We start from the raw sequence: 16,010 nt of genomic DNA, 5'->3' as shown, positions 1-16,010 counted from the left end.
TAGCCGTGCTACAGCTGCTGTAACATCCGTAGTGTAGCCAGCATGTGATAATCCCAACACGACAGCTTCTCCCTTCCAACAGCACCTCTCATGCATGGGGAAAGCTCCCTGAGAAAATGCAAATAGACACGTCATTATTGTCCTTCAAATCTGACCTTAAAAATCTCCTGTTGTGATATTCACAGAACGCAGCCTGCTGATCCTGGCTGAGCAGATGACAAGTAGTCACTGTTCCTCTTCTTTTCTTTTCCCTTTTTTTCTAATCCCTATAAAACTGCCCAAACAATTCATATATTTTAACAAAGCTGGGGCAATTCTTCAACAGATTCATTTTTTTTTCGTATGTTGCATCCTCACTCTCTCATTTAACACAAACACAGAGCAGCAAGACATTGATAAAAATGAATCCCTGCCAACAAACTACTTCACTGCACACACAATAATCCCTCTGCAGAGAGGATGAGAGAAAGAACAAACCACATATGACAAACGTTGGTCACATCACCTAATCCACCAGTGGAAGGCTCTAAGATGCTGTGGAGAGTCTGTATAGAATAAAGATGAAGAAATTAGAACAGGATAGGACAGAAGAGAAGAAACTGGAATTGAGTAGAATAGAATAGGACATCCCCTTTGTCTGTTCGCCTTTGGATGGAAAGATTTTCAAGGCAACCCTTTCCTCTTTCTGTGTTCTGCACTGCACAGTGAGGACCTGATCCCAACTGGTATGATACTGATGTTAATATAAACTACTATGAATGAAAAGGAGTAATGGGGTGACATGCAGTAAAGAGGCGGCAGTGGAAGGAAGGGTGAGCATTGCAGTAAAAGGATGATATATCTTTTTGTTTCAGTAACTCATTGGTATTATTTCTCTCCCCTACCCCAGGAATAAGTCCTACATCGGGTTGGTCAACCACACTGTGTTGACTCATGTCATCTTCTTAGGAACCGCCAACACTGACGGCCTCCAGACCATCCTCTTCATCGCCGTCTTAGTTTTCTACCTCTGCACCCTGCTGGGAACCTGCTCATCTTCTGAGCCATCCTTGGTGACTCCCGCCTGCACACCCCCATGTATTTCTTCCCAGTATGATCTATAAGAACTGAATAGATAGAAGATGGTTGAATGGAAAAGAAGAAAGGACAATTAAATTGAGTAGCATGAAATAGAATCAATGAAATATTAGAGTCCTGATTCTCCACTCACTTTCACCAAACTCATGTGTGGGGACTGAATTGCATAGTGGCGTCTGCAGCACCACATGCACTGCCCCCCCCCACGTGGATAAAGAGGCAGCCTAGGGAGGGTTGACTCAGCAGCACGAGCCGCATGTACCTGTCTCCTTATAAGGAAATGAAGTGACCCCACCTGCTGGTGCATGGTCAGCAACTGCCCAGGAAAATTGTAATCACCTGGTTGGCTGGTTCATACCTGCCCAGGAAATCAGGAGCACCTGGTTGGCTAAACTCGGAGCCATGACCTTAGAAGGTCATGCAGCAAATAGCAACCAATGGGGCTTAGCCTCTGCTGACCAGGGGGAAACTATAAAAGTTCAAACCCAGGTGGCAGAAGGCAGAGAGGAATTGAATCCACCCGGCATCCTGCATATCCCCCGGTCTTGTCGGCTCGGCGGGCTGACGCATCTTCACTAGCCCGCTTCACTGTGAACTGATCACTCACAGTGGCTCTCTCCCGTCTGCAGTATCTTAAGCAAACGGCAACTGAATTTGGCCAGCATTGTATACCTGTATATAATGTTTGGGAGTATGGATTAACTGTTTTCTGTTGTGTTTGTCTTGTAACCTCTTTGGGGAACTCCAAAACTGGGCACCCTAGTGTCACATGCTGGCAGCCACGCGTTGATCCAGGAAAGATCACAAAACGCTAAAGTCTTGGGTGGCACATTTTGTCTTTTCGTGCACGGAGTTCCCCTGTCCTTTGCTCTCACTGTTTGCTGTGCAATTGCTTGCTGTGAAACTGTTTATTGTAGAAATAGAACTGTTTATTATAAGGATAGAATTGTTTATTATAAAATAAAGGGTTTATTGGTTAAGCAAACCCCTAGAATCATCACTGTCTCGCTTAACCCCCCGTATCCCAAACTGAACCTATCAGAGAGTTTTTCTCTCTGTTTCCACGTCATGATGCTTAGAAAGGTTTACCCTTGTAGATTAAGTTGTGCTGTGCTAAGGAATAAACAAACCATAATTTATTGAGATGCCTAATCTGGCTGCATTCTCTCTGTGCTTCCAGGAATGACCCCATCTCGCACGGAAATGGAGAATCGCACTGTGGTGCCGGAATTCATTCTGTTAGGGATCCCCAACACCAAAGGCCATGAGACCATCCTCTTCATCAGTTTCTTAGCTTTCTACCTCTGCACTCTGTTGGGCAACCTGCTCATTTTTTCAGCCATCCTCGCTGACTCCCGCCTGCACACCCCCATGTACTTCTTCCTTTGCAATCTCTCCGTGGTGGACCTTGGATTCACCTCCATCACCACCCCTAAATTCCTGGTCAGTCTCTGGGCCAAGAGTAGAACCATCTCGCTGGGTGGCTGCATGTCCCAGGTCTTCTTCTACCACTTCCTAGCCTGCACCGAGTGCCTGCTCTGCACCGTCATGGCCTTTGACAGGTACGTGGCCATCTGCCACCCGCTGCGCTACCTGATCATCATGAACTGGAGGGTGTGCGCCATCCTGGCTGCCAGCACCTGGATCAGCAGCTCCTTCCACGCCACCATTCTCACCAGCCTTACCTTCACCCTGCCCTACTGCGGGCCCAATGTAGTGGACTATTACTTCTGTGACGTCTTCCCCGTGGCCAAGTTAGCCTGCACAGACACGTACGTCATCGAGACCGTGACCTTTACCAACCTTGGGGTGGTGCCCATGATCTGCTTCTTCCTCATCCTCACATCCTACGTCCGCATCGTCTACTCCATACTGAAGATGAACTCAGCCGAAGGGCGACGCAAAGCAGCCTCCACTTGCACCTCACATCTGACGGTGGTGATGCTGTACTTTGGGCCTTACGCCCTGATCTACACGCAGCCACAGCTGAGCCAAGTGGTGGTGACTGCTGTGCAGCTCTTGGGTGATGTGGTAGCGCCCATGCTGAACCCGGTTATCTACACACTGAGGAACAAGGAGGTGAAACGGGCTCTGAGGAAACTGAGAGGGGGTCAGACGACTGCACGTTGATGTGCTGCATCTGCAGAAGTAACATGTGGGTGAGCAGTGAAATATGTCTACGAATTCATCCGCACGGATGAACAACACTTTGCTGTGGGAGCTGCAGAGAGGGGCAGCTGACTGAGGGAGGAGCGCCCCCTCCTGAGTTGCCTGCACCACTACCTGCACTGCAGCTCCCCTTTGCAGGGCTGGGGTCAGCCTGAATTTTCTCTGTTGTTTCTTTGCCGTTCTCCAGGAAATCAATTTCAAAGAGTCACAAACCCAGAAGAGGGCGACTGAGCCAAGAGAACTTGGAGTGGAAGAGAGGTGCACAGCTGTGGACATGGACTTTTAAAAGGGCTGTAACTTATGTTGGACAATGGGAAAGCTGCATTGACCTGCAGGCCCTGGGCACTGGATGGCTGCAGAGGGAGAAGGAGGGAGAGCAGGTGGCTATAGTGTTTAGTAATTGAGAACTGTATCAGCTCAACACACCTACATTTAAAGAGCCCATGGAGATTAATTGTAAAGCATTATCTTGTGGCTAAGACAAAGGTGTGGGACACAGGAGATCTGGGTTCATGTTCATGTGCTGTGGAAGATTCCCTATTTGACCTTGAGTAACTCACTGAATTGCTTTGTGCCTCAGTTTCCCCATCTGTTAAACAGGGATCATTAAATCCTTTGTCTCTCTCATCCATTAAATGTGTATCCATTTTTGACAGTAACAGTCTCTTACTATGTGTCCGCGCAACACCCAGCAGAAAGGGGCCCACATCTGAGTTCCAGTCTCTAGGTTTGACCATAATACCAATTATAAGAATCAGAGGCGACCCAGGGTGGGGGCATGAGGGGTAAGGTGATGGTGCAGATTTCTGCCAGGGTTTGCTGGCCAGGCCCCTCCCTATCTAGTGACTCCTGGAGCAGGCTGCAAACTGCGGCCACAGGGAGACGGAGAAGCGAACAGTTTGCTGTGGAAGCTGCTACCCAGCACAGTGATAAGGGCCCCCTGGGCATTCATTAGAACACCTGCATTTTAATTAACCCCAAAGGCCATTCCACGTCCTGGTATGTTATGACTGAGCTGGGATAATCTGTCTACAGAGACTAATTATAACTTCTGCCTTCTGCCACTTCAGTCCGGCTCCCAAATAAGATGTCCACCACAGGAACAGCAAGAAATGACAGCGATGAAAAGAATTGCAAAGGGCCTTACTGACACTGCTCTGCTATGGCAGCAGCAAACGGATCCATGACCTCAGTGCTGACAAACCCCTAACACAGCCCTGCTTCCCTGGTTCTGTCACACCCTCTGTGTGTGGGGTCTATGGACTGGTTTAGGTTACAGGCGATGCCAGCGATGCAGCTAACCACTGCTAAGCCTTTAGCATCGAAGCACAGCAGAGGTGCAAGACGAGCCTTACCTGGCTAATGAAGGAGCAGCTTTTATAAGTTAATTCAACCTTAAACACTTAAGATCCTTTCTCCCCACGAACACTGGTTGTGCAAAGGGCTGGGTAAGAGAACATGCCCAAGACCACGAAAGACGCAGAGTGATGTTCATCCCAGTGGAAAGAGAAGGGATGGTGTTGGGGGGTAATGCTCAGACTGGAATACAGAACATCTGGGTCAGATTCCCTGCTCTTCCAGAGACTACTTTTGTGACCTCAGACAATTCAATCAGTCTGAGATTTTCAAGAAAGCCAACAGAAGTTAGGAGCCCAAAGCCCACTGCACTAGAATGAGTTTTGGTAGCCTGGCTCCTTTGAAAATCTCACCCTCAAATGCTCTGTGCCTCAGTTCTCCCTTGTAAAATGTGGCCGATAAACCTTCTTACATTTGTGAACTCTGAAAGGCAGGGACTGCCTCACGTTCTGTCTGAGCAGCACCCAGAACATTGGGGCCATGATCTTCCTGGAGTTGCTAGGGACCGCTACACTGCCATTCTTTACTGGTTAGCAAAAGGTGATCCCAAGTGGTGCATGGGACATACGCTGTCCATCTGCACAGTGCTGACTTTCACCCTCACAGATAACTACACAACTGCATGAATACATCCATGTGCACAAAGAGACAGAAGGGGACACAGGAGCAGCGCCTTATGGAGACCAAGGCAAACCAAGGAGGAAGCTCTGTTGGTGACAGAGACCACTAGCTGAACACCTGGCCCAGTTCACTTCCATTTCACACTCCTGGGTGGAATTCACTGGCTTGTGTTACACAGAGGGAGAGACTAGATGATAATTAACATCCCATGTCCCCTCATCAATTATGGGTTAGATTCTCAGCTGATGTAAATCTACATAGCTCATTTGAGTCCAATGGAGTTAGTCCTGATGTACACCAGCAGGGTGAGTGACAGAGGGGAATCAGCCACATTGAACCCAATGGAGTTACTCAGGATTCAGATCATGCCGAGTGAGAGGAGAATCTGCAGCCTGGTGGAGCTGAGGATCCGTCCCTTTCAGGTTAATACTGCTACCTTTATTTATGCCAGCTGAGCTGCTGGTACTGGGGGTCTGTGAGTGTCCTCTGAAATGATGCAACATCTCAGTTAATTGGTGACTCTGCTGAGGTCTCAGACCAAGAGCCTGGCGGGGATTCAGAGACCGGGTCTCCAAGGGACGTTGGGTGATTTAAAGACCATGGACAGCCTAAAGGCTGTGGGAAGCTGTGAAAAAACTCTGGGGCTCTGCATCAGCCTGTGGCGATATGTTGTGAACATCCCTGGCTCGCTTTTGAGACAATAAGGTCTACAGGCTAGATAACAAAAGCACAGACCGGGCACCTCTCCTGTGTGATGTGCTGTTTTGGGTAAGAAATCTGGACACTTCTACACAGGGTCACTGCCAGGGGGAAGAGGAAAATTCCATTCAGCTGGATCGTTCTCTCCCAATGCAGCCAGTGTAAGACATCCGGTCTGGTAAAGATTTTCTCTGTCCCTCACTCTCTTCCTGTCTTGAAATCTGTCAGTCTGCACCTCACTCAAGGGCAATGTCACCCAAATATTTTCTTTAGAGAAAAATCCGTCCATTCATCTGTCCATGAGTCTCTCTGCAGTACCTGTCTGCCTGTCTCTCTCGTGTGCATGTGTATCATTTATCTCCCTCTCTCCGGTAAGCTCTGTGTGGCTATGTACACACCACAGCTTAGCTCGGTATAACTTACGTTGTTCAGGGGGCTGAATAAGACAGTGTAAGTTACACTGACCTAAGCGCTGGTGTGGAGAACTCTGTGTGGACGGGAGAGCTTCTCCCACTGACATAGCCACTGCTGCTCGTGGGGTCTGGAGTATTGAACATGATGGTAGAGCTCCGTCCCATTGGCTTAATATGTTTGTACTAACCGTGCTACAGCAACGCTGCTGTGAGCTCTGTAGTGTAGCCAGCAGGTGATAACGCCAACATGACAGCTTCCGCCTTTCAATAGGGCCTCTCGTGCACGGGAAATCTCCCTGAGAAAATGAAAATAGACACTTCATTATTGTCCTTCAAATCTGACCTTAAAAATCCCGTTGTGATATTCACAGAACGCAGCCTGCTGATCATGGCTGAGCAGATGACACGCTGTCGCTATTCCTACTTCATTCCTTTTCCCTTTTTCTCTAACCCCCATAAAAACCCTCAAACAATTCATATCATTAACAAAGCTGGGACAATTCTTCACCAGATTCATTTGTTCGTATGTTGAATCCGCACCCTCTCTTTTAACACAAACACAGAGCAGCACAACACTGATAAAAATTAATCTCTGCCAAAACAAAGTACTCCACTGCACACCCAATAATCCCTGTGCAGAAGGATGAGAGAAAGAACAAACCACATATAACAAACGTTGGTCACAACCCCTAATCCACCAATAGAAGAATCTAAGATGCTGTGGTGATAAAGATGGGTAAGAGCCTGCATAGAATAGAGATGAAGAAATTAGAACAGGAGAGGAGAGAAGAGAAGAAACTGGAATCAAGTAGAATAGAATAGGACATCCCCTTTGTCTGTTCGTAATGGATGGTAAGATCTTTAAGGCAGACATTTTCTCTTTCTGAGTTCTGCACTGTACAGTGAGGACGTGATCCCAACAGGCATGAGAATGATGTAAATATAAACTTCTATGAGTGAAAGTGAGTAGTGGGGTGACATGCAGTAAAGCGGCGGCAGTGGAAGGAAGGGTGAGCATTGCAGCAATAGGATGATATATCCTTTTTTTTCTGTAACTCATGGGCATTATTTCTCTCCCCTACCACAGGAATGATTCCCATTTGGGGTTGGTCAATCACACAGTGGTGACTCATTTCATACTCTTAGGAATCCCCAACACTGACGGCCTTCAGACCATCCTCTTCATCATCTTCTTAGCTATCTACCTCTGCACCCTCCTGGGCAACCTGCTCATCTTATCAGCCATCCTCGGTGACTCCCGCCTGCACACCCCCATGTACTTCTTCCTCTGCAATCTTGCCATGCTGGACCTTGGATTAGCCTCCATCATCACCCCCAAGTTGCTGGCCAACCTCTGCGGTCAGAGCAGGGTCATCTCGCTGGGCGGGTGCATGTCTCAGGTCTTCTTCTACCAGTTCCTAGGCTACACCGGGGAACTGCTCTGCACCGTCATGGCCTTTGACAGGTACGTGGCCATCTGCCACCCGCTGCGCTACCTGATCATCATGAACTGGAGGGTGTGCGCCATCCTGGCTGCCAGCACCTGGGTCACCGGCTCCTTTCACGCCACCATTCTCACCAGCCTGACCTTCACGCTGCCCTACTGTGGGCCCAATGTGGTGGACTATTACTTCTGTGACTTCTTCCCTGTGGCCAAGCTGGCCTGTGCAGACACGTACGTCATCGAGACCTTGGGCTTCTACAATAATGGCCTGGTGGTACTTATGTCCTACGTCCGCATCGTCTACTCCATCCTGAAGATGAACTCAGCCGAAGGGCGACGCAAGGCAGCCTCCACTTGCACCTCACATCTGACGATGGTGACGTTGTACTTTGGGCCCTGCGCCCTGGTTTACACACAGCCACGGCTGAGCAAAGTGGTGGCGACAGCTCTGCAGATCTCTGCCGATGTGGCTACACCCATGCTGAACCCGGTCATCTACACACTGAGGAACAAGGACGTGAAACGGGCTCTGAGGAAACTGAGAGGGGGTCAGACGACTGCACGTTGATGTGCTACATCTGCAGAAGTAACAAAAATCTGGGCCTAAACACCAGGATCCATTTGAAAATCCCACTATGTGCCTATCTGCACCTTTGAAAATCTGGCCGTTGCGAGCCTACATCCCACTGAATGTCAGTGAGAACTGGGCTCCGTAATGGCTTTTGGAAATGAGACTGACTCTCCTAAGTCACTTGGGTGGTTTTGTAAATTTTACCCTCTGCTCAGACAGAGAGAGAAAGAGAAAGAAAAAAAGCTAACAGACGGTTTAACGGAGGTGAGAACTTTACACTCATCACATGCACTGTGTTTTGGGCTTGTGCTATGTATGTATTGTGTCTTCTGCATCTGTTGCACTTGAATTTTGAGCAACATTCAATGAGCATGAAACCAAAACCTTGGACTCAAAAGAGGATTTTTTCCTCTTTCCCGCCCTCACCTGTTTTATTGGAACTTGTCTCTAAGTTGCCAGTGCTTCTTCTTGGTGTGGAAATTTAAAATAAAGCTGGAAACCAGTGTGTGGAGAGGACTGGACCCATATATGAGACTGACAAATAAAAAGTGAAATTTAACAAAACAGCAAAAACAGGAAAGGAAAAAGAATTGGACATTGAGGCTGTGATTTCCAAAGCGCCCAAGGAAGTTAAAAGTTTGCGGCAATTGGAAAACTAGTTCCCTTCAAGCCCCTTTGAAATTTCCAACCTAAAGTGGAAGTGTGAGATTAGAAGTTAGACAAGTGACACTCTCTCTGGGGCTCAGTTCTCCAACTGATGCATTGTGGTACAAATCACTCTTTTCTCCCATACATTTCTCTTGTAAGCTCTTTGGGGCAGGGTCTGTCTCTCACCGGTGTGGGTGCAGTGCCCATTACCCTCTAATGGCCTTCTACAAGAGAAAATTAATATGTTTGTGAATTGTCATCAGCTCTTATTGAAGTGGGATTTTGCCCATAAATAAAAAAACAATTACAATAAAAAAAGGAAAGGCACCCGAGGCAGATAATGTGAGCCACGCTGCCTGCCCTTTTCCCTGCAGGACAGTCCACACTATCACAACATCCCGGCATTAAAAACAGCCCTGACTGAGGGAGGAGCGCCCCTCCTGAATTGCCTGCACCACCCCCTGCACTGCAGCTCCCCTTTGCATGGCCGGGGTCAGCCTGAATTTTCTCTCTTGTTTCTTTGCCATTCTCCAGGAATCCAATTTCCAAAGAGCCACAAACCCAGAAGAGGGCGACTGAGCAAAGAGAACTTGGAATGGAAGAGAGGTGCACAGCTGTGCACATTGACTCTAAAAGCGGCTGTAACTTCTGATGGACAATGGGAAAGCTGCATTGACCTGCAGGACCTGGGCACTGGATGGCTGCAGAGGTAGGAGGAGGGAGAGCAGGTGGCTGTAGTGTTTAGTAACTGAGAACTGTATCAGCTCAACACACCTACATTTAAAGAGCCAATGGGGATTAATTGTAAAGCATTATCTTGTGGCTAAGACAAAGGAGTGTGACACAGGAGATCTGGGTTCAAGTACATGTTCTGTGGAAGATTCCCTATTTGACCTTGAGTAACTCACTGAATTGCTTTGTGCCTCAGTTTCCCCATCTGTTAAACAGGGATCATTAAATCCTTTGTCTCTCTCATCCATTAAATGTGTATCCATTTCAGACAGTAACAGTCTCTTACATGTGTCCACGCAACACCCAGCAGAAAGGGGCCCACATCTGAGTTCCAGTCTGTAGGTCTGACCATAATACCAATGATAAGAATCGGAGGCGACCCAGGGTGAGGGCACAAGGGGTCAGGTGACGGTGCAGATTTCTGCCAGGGTTTGCTGGCCAGGCCCCTCCATGTCCAGTGACTGCTGGAGCAGGCTGAAAATTGCGGCCATGGGGAGACGGAGAAGCGAACACTTTGCTGTGGGAGCTGCAGGGAGGGGCAGCTGAGAGCAGAGCATGTGTGTGCCTTTGAACCGTGCCCTCTGCCCACCAACAGCAGATCCCAGCCGCCTCTGATAGGAACAGTGAGAACACAAATAAAAAGAGTAAAATGCAGCTCTGGCCCTGGTGTTTGTGGCAATGACACATGGGACTCAGCTGGTGCCAGCCAAGAGTAACCTGGGAGCTGCTACCCAGCACAGTGATAAGGGCCCCCCTGGGCATTCATTAGAACACCTGCATTTTAATTAACCCCAAAGGCGACTGCACGGCATGGTATGTTATGACTGAGCTGGGATAATCTGTCTACAGAGACTAATTATAACTTCTGCCTTCTGCCACTTCAGTCCGGCTCCCAAATAAGATGCCCACCACAGGAACAGCAAGAAATGACAGCGATGAAAAGAATTGCAAAGGGCCTTACTGACACTGCTCTGCTATGGCAGCAGCAAACGGATCCATGAGCTCAGTGCTGACAAACCCCTAACACAGCCCTGCTTCCCTGGCTCTGTCACACCCTCTGTGTGTGGGTCTATGGACTGGTTTAGGTTACAGGAGATGCCAGCGATGCAGCTAACCACTGCTAAGCCTTTAGCATCGAGGCACAGTAGAGGTGCAAGACGAGCCTTACCTGACTAGTGAAGGAGCAGCTTTATTAAGTTAAATGAACCTTAATTCTCTAAAGATCCTTTCCCCATGAACAGTGGTTGTGCAAAGGGCTGGGTAAGAGAAGAAGCCAGGGACCCAGCAAGACGCAGAGTGATGTTCATCCCAATGGAAAGAGAAGGGATGGTGTTGGGGGTAATGCTCAGACTGGAATCCTGGACCTCAGGGTCAGATTCCCGGCTCTTTCACACACTCCTTTTGTAACCTTAGACAATTCAATCAGTCTGAGATTTTCAAGAAAGCCAATAGGAGTTAGGAGCCCAACGCCCACTGCACTAGAATGAGTTTTGGGAGTCTGGTTCCATTGAAAATCTCACCCGCCAATTCTATGTGCCTCAGTTCCCACTTGTAAAACGGGCTGATAACCCTTCCTATGTTTGTGAACTCTGAAAGGCAATGACTGTCTCATGCTGTGTCTGAGCAGCACCCAGGACATTGGGGCCATGATCTTCCTGGAGTTGCTAGGGACCACAATACTGCCAGTCTATACTGCATTGCAAAAAGTGATGCCAAGTGGTGGAGGGGACATACGCTGTCCATCTGCACAGCGCTGACTTTCACCCTCACAGATGATAACACAACTGCAGGACTACATCCATGTGCACAAAGAGACAGAAGGGGGCACAGGAGCAGTGGCTAATACAAACCAAGGAGAAAGCTCTGTTGGCGACAGACACCACTAGCTGAACACCTGGCCCAGTTCACTTCTATTTCACACTCCTGGGTGGAATTCACTGGCTTGTGTTACACGACAGGAGAGACTAGATGATAATTAACATCCCATGTCCCCTCATCAGTTATGGGTTAGATTCTCAGCTGGTGTAAATCTACATAGCTCCTTTGAGTCCAATGGAGTTATTCCTCATTTACACCAGCAGGGTGAGTGACAGAGGGGAATCAGTCCCTTTGAACCCAATGGAGTTACTCAGGATTGAGATCATGCTGAGTGAGAGGAGAATCTGCAGCCTGGTGGAAATGAGGATCCAGCCCTTTCAGGTTAATACTGCTACCTTTATTTATGCCAGCTGAGCTGCTGGTCCTGGGGGTCTGTAAGTGTCCTCTAAAATGATGCAAAATCTCAGTTAATTGGTGACTCTGCTGAGGTCTCAGACCAGGAGCCGTGAGGGGATTCAGAGACCGGGTCCCAAAGGGACCTTGGGTGATTTAAAGACCATGGACAGCCTAAAGGCTGTGGGAAGCTGTGAAAAAGCTCTGGGGCTCTGCAGCAGCCTGTGGCAATAGGTTGTGGACATCCCTGGCTACCCTTAGAGACAATTAGGGCTGCATGCTGGATAAGAAAAGCACAAACCGGGCACCTCTGCTGTGTGATGTGCTGTTTTGGGTAAAAATCTGGACACTTCTACACAGGGATCACGGCCAGGGGGAAGAGAAAAATTGGATTCAGCTGGATCCTCCTCTCGCAATGCAGCCCGTGTAAGACATCTGGTCTGGTAAAGATTTTCTCTGGCCCTCACTCTCTTCCTGTCTTGAAATCTGTCAGTCTCTGCCTCACTCAAGGACAATGTCACCCAAATATTTTCTTTAGAGAAAAATCCATCCATCCATTTGTCCGTGAGTTTCTCTGCAGTACCTGTCTGCCTGTCTCTGTGTTGTCCATGTGTATCATTTATCTCCCTCTCTCTGTTAATCTCTGTGTGGCTATGTACTCACCACAGCTTAGCTCGGTATAAGTTACGTTGTTCAGGGGGCTGAATAAACCAGCATAAGTTACACCGACGTAAGCGCTGATGTGGAGAACTCTGTGTTGGTGGGAGAGCTTCTCCCACTGACATAGCCACTGCTGCTTGCGGGGGCTGGAGTATTTAAGTTGACAGTAGAGCTCTGTCCCATCGGCTTAGCCTGTCTTTACTAGCCGTGCTACAGCGACGCTGCTGTAAGCTCTGTAGTGTAGCCAGCATGTGATAAACCCAGCACAACCCCTTCTCCCTTTCAAGAGCACCTCTCATGCATGGGGAAAGCTCCCTGACATAATGCAAATAGACACTTCAATATTGTCCTTCAAATCTGACCTTAAAAATCCCCTGTAGTGATATTCACAGAACGCAGCCTGCTGATCCTGGCTGAGCAGATGACACGCTGTCGCTATTCCTCCTTCGTTCCTTTTCCCTTTTTCTCTAACCCCTATAAAACTGCCCAAACAATTCATATATTTTAACAAAGCTGGGGTAATTCTTCACCAGATTCATTTTTTGTATGTTGCATCCTCACGCTCTCATTTAACACAAACACAGAGCAGCACGACATTGATAAAAATGAATCCCTGCCAAACAAACTACTCCACTGCACACACAATAATCCCTGTGCAGAAGGATGAGAGAGAGAACAAACCACATATGACAAACGTTGGTCACATCCCCAAATCCACCAGTGGAAGGCTCTAAGATGCTGTGGAGAGCCTGTATAGAATAGAGTTGAAGAAATTAGAGCAGGATAGGACTGAAGAGAAGAAATTGGAATCAAGTAGAATAGAATAGGACATCCCCTTTGTCTGTTCGTCTTTGGATGGAAAGATTTTCAAGGCAGCCATTTCCTCTTTCTCTGTTCTGCACTGCACAGTGAGGACCTGATCCCAACTGGTATGACAATGATGTAAATACAAACTACTACGAATGAAAGGCAGTAATGTGGTGACATGCAGTAAAGAGGTGGGAGTGGAGGGAAGGGTGAGCATTGCAGTAAAAGGATGATATATCTTTTTGTTTCAGTAACTCATGGGAATTATTTCTCTCCCCTACCACAGCAATGAGTCCTACATCGGGTTGGTCAACCGCACCGTGTTGACTCATTTCATCTTCTTAGGAACCCTCAACACTAACAGCCTCCAGACCATCCTCTTTGTTGCCATCTTAGCTTTCTACCTTGCACCCTGCTGGGAACCTGCTCATCTTCTGAGCCATCCTTGATGACTCCCGCCTGCACACCCCATGTACTTCTTCCCAGTATGATCTATAAGAACGGAATAGATAGAAGATGGTTGAATGGAAAAGAAGAAAGGACAATTAAATTGGGTAGCATGAAATAGAATCAATGAAATATTAGAGTCCTGATTCTCCACTCACTTTCACCAGACTTATGATGCTTAGAAAGGTTTACCCTTGTAGATTAAGTTGTGCTGTGCTAAGGAATAAACAAACCATAATTTATTGAGATTGCTAATCTGGCTGCATTCTCTCTGTGCTTCCAGGAATGACCCCGTCTCGCATGGAAATGGAGAATCGCATTGTGGTGCCGGAATTCATTCTGTTAGGGATCCCCAACACCAAAGGCCATGAGACCATCCTTTTCATTGGCTTCTTAGCTTTCTACCTCTGCACCCTGCTGGGCATTTTCCTCATCTCATCAGCCATTCTCGCTGACTCCCGCCTGCACACCCCCATGTACTTCTTCCTCTGCAATCTCTCTGTGATGTACATTGGATTCGCCTCCATCACCACCCCTAAATTCCTGGTCAATCTCTGGACCAAGAGTAAAACCATCTCGCTGGGAGGGTGCATGTCCCAGGTCTTCTTCTACCAGTTCCTAGGCATCACCGAGTGCCTGCTCTGCACTGTCATGGCCTTTGACAGGTACGTGGCCGTCTGCCACCTTCTGCACTACCTGATAATCATGAACTGGAGGGTGTGCGCCATTCTGGCCGCCAGCTATCTACCTCTGCACCCTCCTGGGCAACCTGCTCATCTTATCAGCCATCCTCGGTGACTCCCGCCTGCACACCCCCATGTACTTCTTCCTCTGCAATCTTGCCATGCTGGACCTTGGATTAGCCTCCATCAGCACCCCCAAGTTGCTGGCCAACCTCTGCAGTCAGAGCAGGGTCATCTCGCTGGGCGGGTGCATGTCTCAGGTCTTCTTCTACCAGTTCCTAGGCTACACCGGGGAACTGCTCTGCACCGTCATGGCCTTTGACAGGTACGTGGCCATCTGCCACCCGCTGCGCTACCCGATCATCATGAACTGGAGGGTGTGCGCCATCCTGGCTGCCAGCACCTGGGTCATTGGCTCCTTTCACGCCACCATTCTCACCAGCCTGGCCTTCACCCTGCCCTACTGTGGGCCCAATGTGATAGACTATTACTTCTGTGACGTCTTCCCCGTGGCCAAGCTGGCCTGCGCAGACACGTACGTCATTGAGACCGTGAGCTTTACCAACACTGGGGTGGTGCCCATGATCTGCTTCTTCCTCATCCTCACATCCTACGTCTGCATCGTCTACTCCATCCTGAAGATGAACTCAGCCGAAGGGCGACGCAAAGCAGCCTCCACTTGCGCCTCACATCTGACGGTGGTAACACTGTTCTTTGGGCCTTACGCCCTGATCTACACGCAGCCACAGCTGAGCAAAGGGGTGGTGACCGCTGTGCAGCTCTTGGGCGATGTGGTAGCGCCCATGCTGAACCCGGTCATCTACACGCTGAGGAACAAGGAGGTGAAAGGGGCTCTGTGGAAACTGAGAGGGGGGTCAGACGACTGCACATTGATGTGCTTCATATGCAGAAGCCCGGATGAACAACACTTTTCTGGGGGAGCTGCAGAGAGGGGCAGCTGACTGAGGGAGGAGCGTCCCTCCTGAATTGCCTGCACCACCCCCTGCACTGCAACTCCCCTTCGCATGGCCGGGGTCAGCCTGAATTTTCTCTGCTGTTTCTTTACCGTTCTCCAGGAAACCAATTTCCAAAGAGCCACAAACCCAGAAGAGGGCGACTGAGCAAAGAGAACTTGGACAGCTGTGGACATGGACTCTAAAAGCGGCTATAACTTCTGATGGACAATGGGAAAGCTGCATTGACCTGCAGGCCCTGGGCACTGGATGGCTGCAGATGGAGAAGGAGGGAGAGCAGGTGGCTATAGTGTTTAGTAACTGAGAACTGTGTCAGCTCAACACACCTACATTTAAAGAGCCCATGGGGATTAATTGTAAAGCATTATCTTGTGGCTAGGACAAAGGAGTGGGATGCAGGAGATCTGGGAGTCATGTGATAAGAGGGAAGGTTCTCTCATGATCATTAACTCATAACACAAGAAACACAGTCTTGGAATAAATGGTCAGTTTCACAAC

The 16,010-nt window shown here is 48.6% G+C and overlaps 3 protein-coding genes across 3 annotated transcripts; all 3 read left to right on the top strand.

Annotated features, from left to right (window-relative positions):
• Positions 1-2,280: 2,280 nt before the first annotated feature.
• On the top strand, positions 2,281-3,207 carry LOC137156625 (putative olfactory receptor 10D4). Its single transcript, XM_067553500.1, has one exon. It carries the CDS (start codon positions 2,281-2,283, stop codon positions 3,205-3,207), a length of 927 nt encoding a protein of 308 aa, XP_067409601.1.
• Positions 3,208-7,180: 3,973 nt separating this feature from the next.
• On the top strand, positions 7,181-8,347 carry LOC137156624 (olfactory receptor 10D3-like). Its single transcript, XM_067553499.1, has 2 exons — positions 7,181-7,187; positions 7,482-8,347. Exons 1-2 carry the CDS (start codon positions 7,181-7,183, stop codon positions 8,345-8,347), a joined length of 873 nt encoding a protein of 290 aa, XP_067409600.1.
• A 5,793-nt stretch (positions 8,348-14,140) lies between these two features.
• Positions 14,141-15,380, top strand: LOC137156628 (putative olfactory receptor 10D4; the record flags this gene model as incomplete). Its single annotated transcript, XM_067553502.1, has 2 exons — positions 14,141-14,520; positions 14,864-15,380. Coding segments are annotated over exons 1-2 (897 nt in total), but the record flags the coding sequence as incomplete, so codon positions are not given.
• Between the last annotated feature and the right edge of the window lie 630 nt (positions 15,381-16,010).

The sequence above is a fragment of the Emydura macquarii genome, unplaced genomic scaffold, assembly GCF_026122565.2.
Source record: "Emydura macquarii macquarii isolate MOO-44397 ecotype Brisbane River unplaced genomic scaffold, CSIRO-AGI_Emac_v2 contig_1455, whole genome shotgun sequence".
Classification (NCBI taxonomy): domain Eukaryota; kingdom Metazoa; phylum Chordata; order Testudines; family Chelidae; genus Emydura; species Emydura macquarii.
This window is presented reverse-complemented; position numbering and strand designations above follow the sequence as displayed.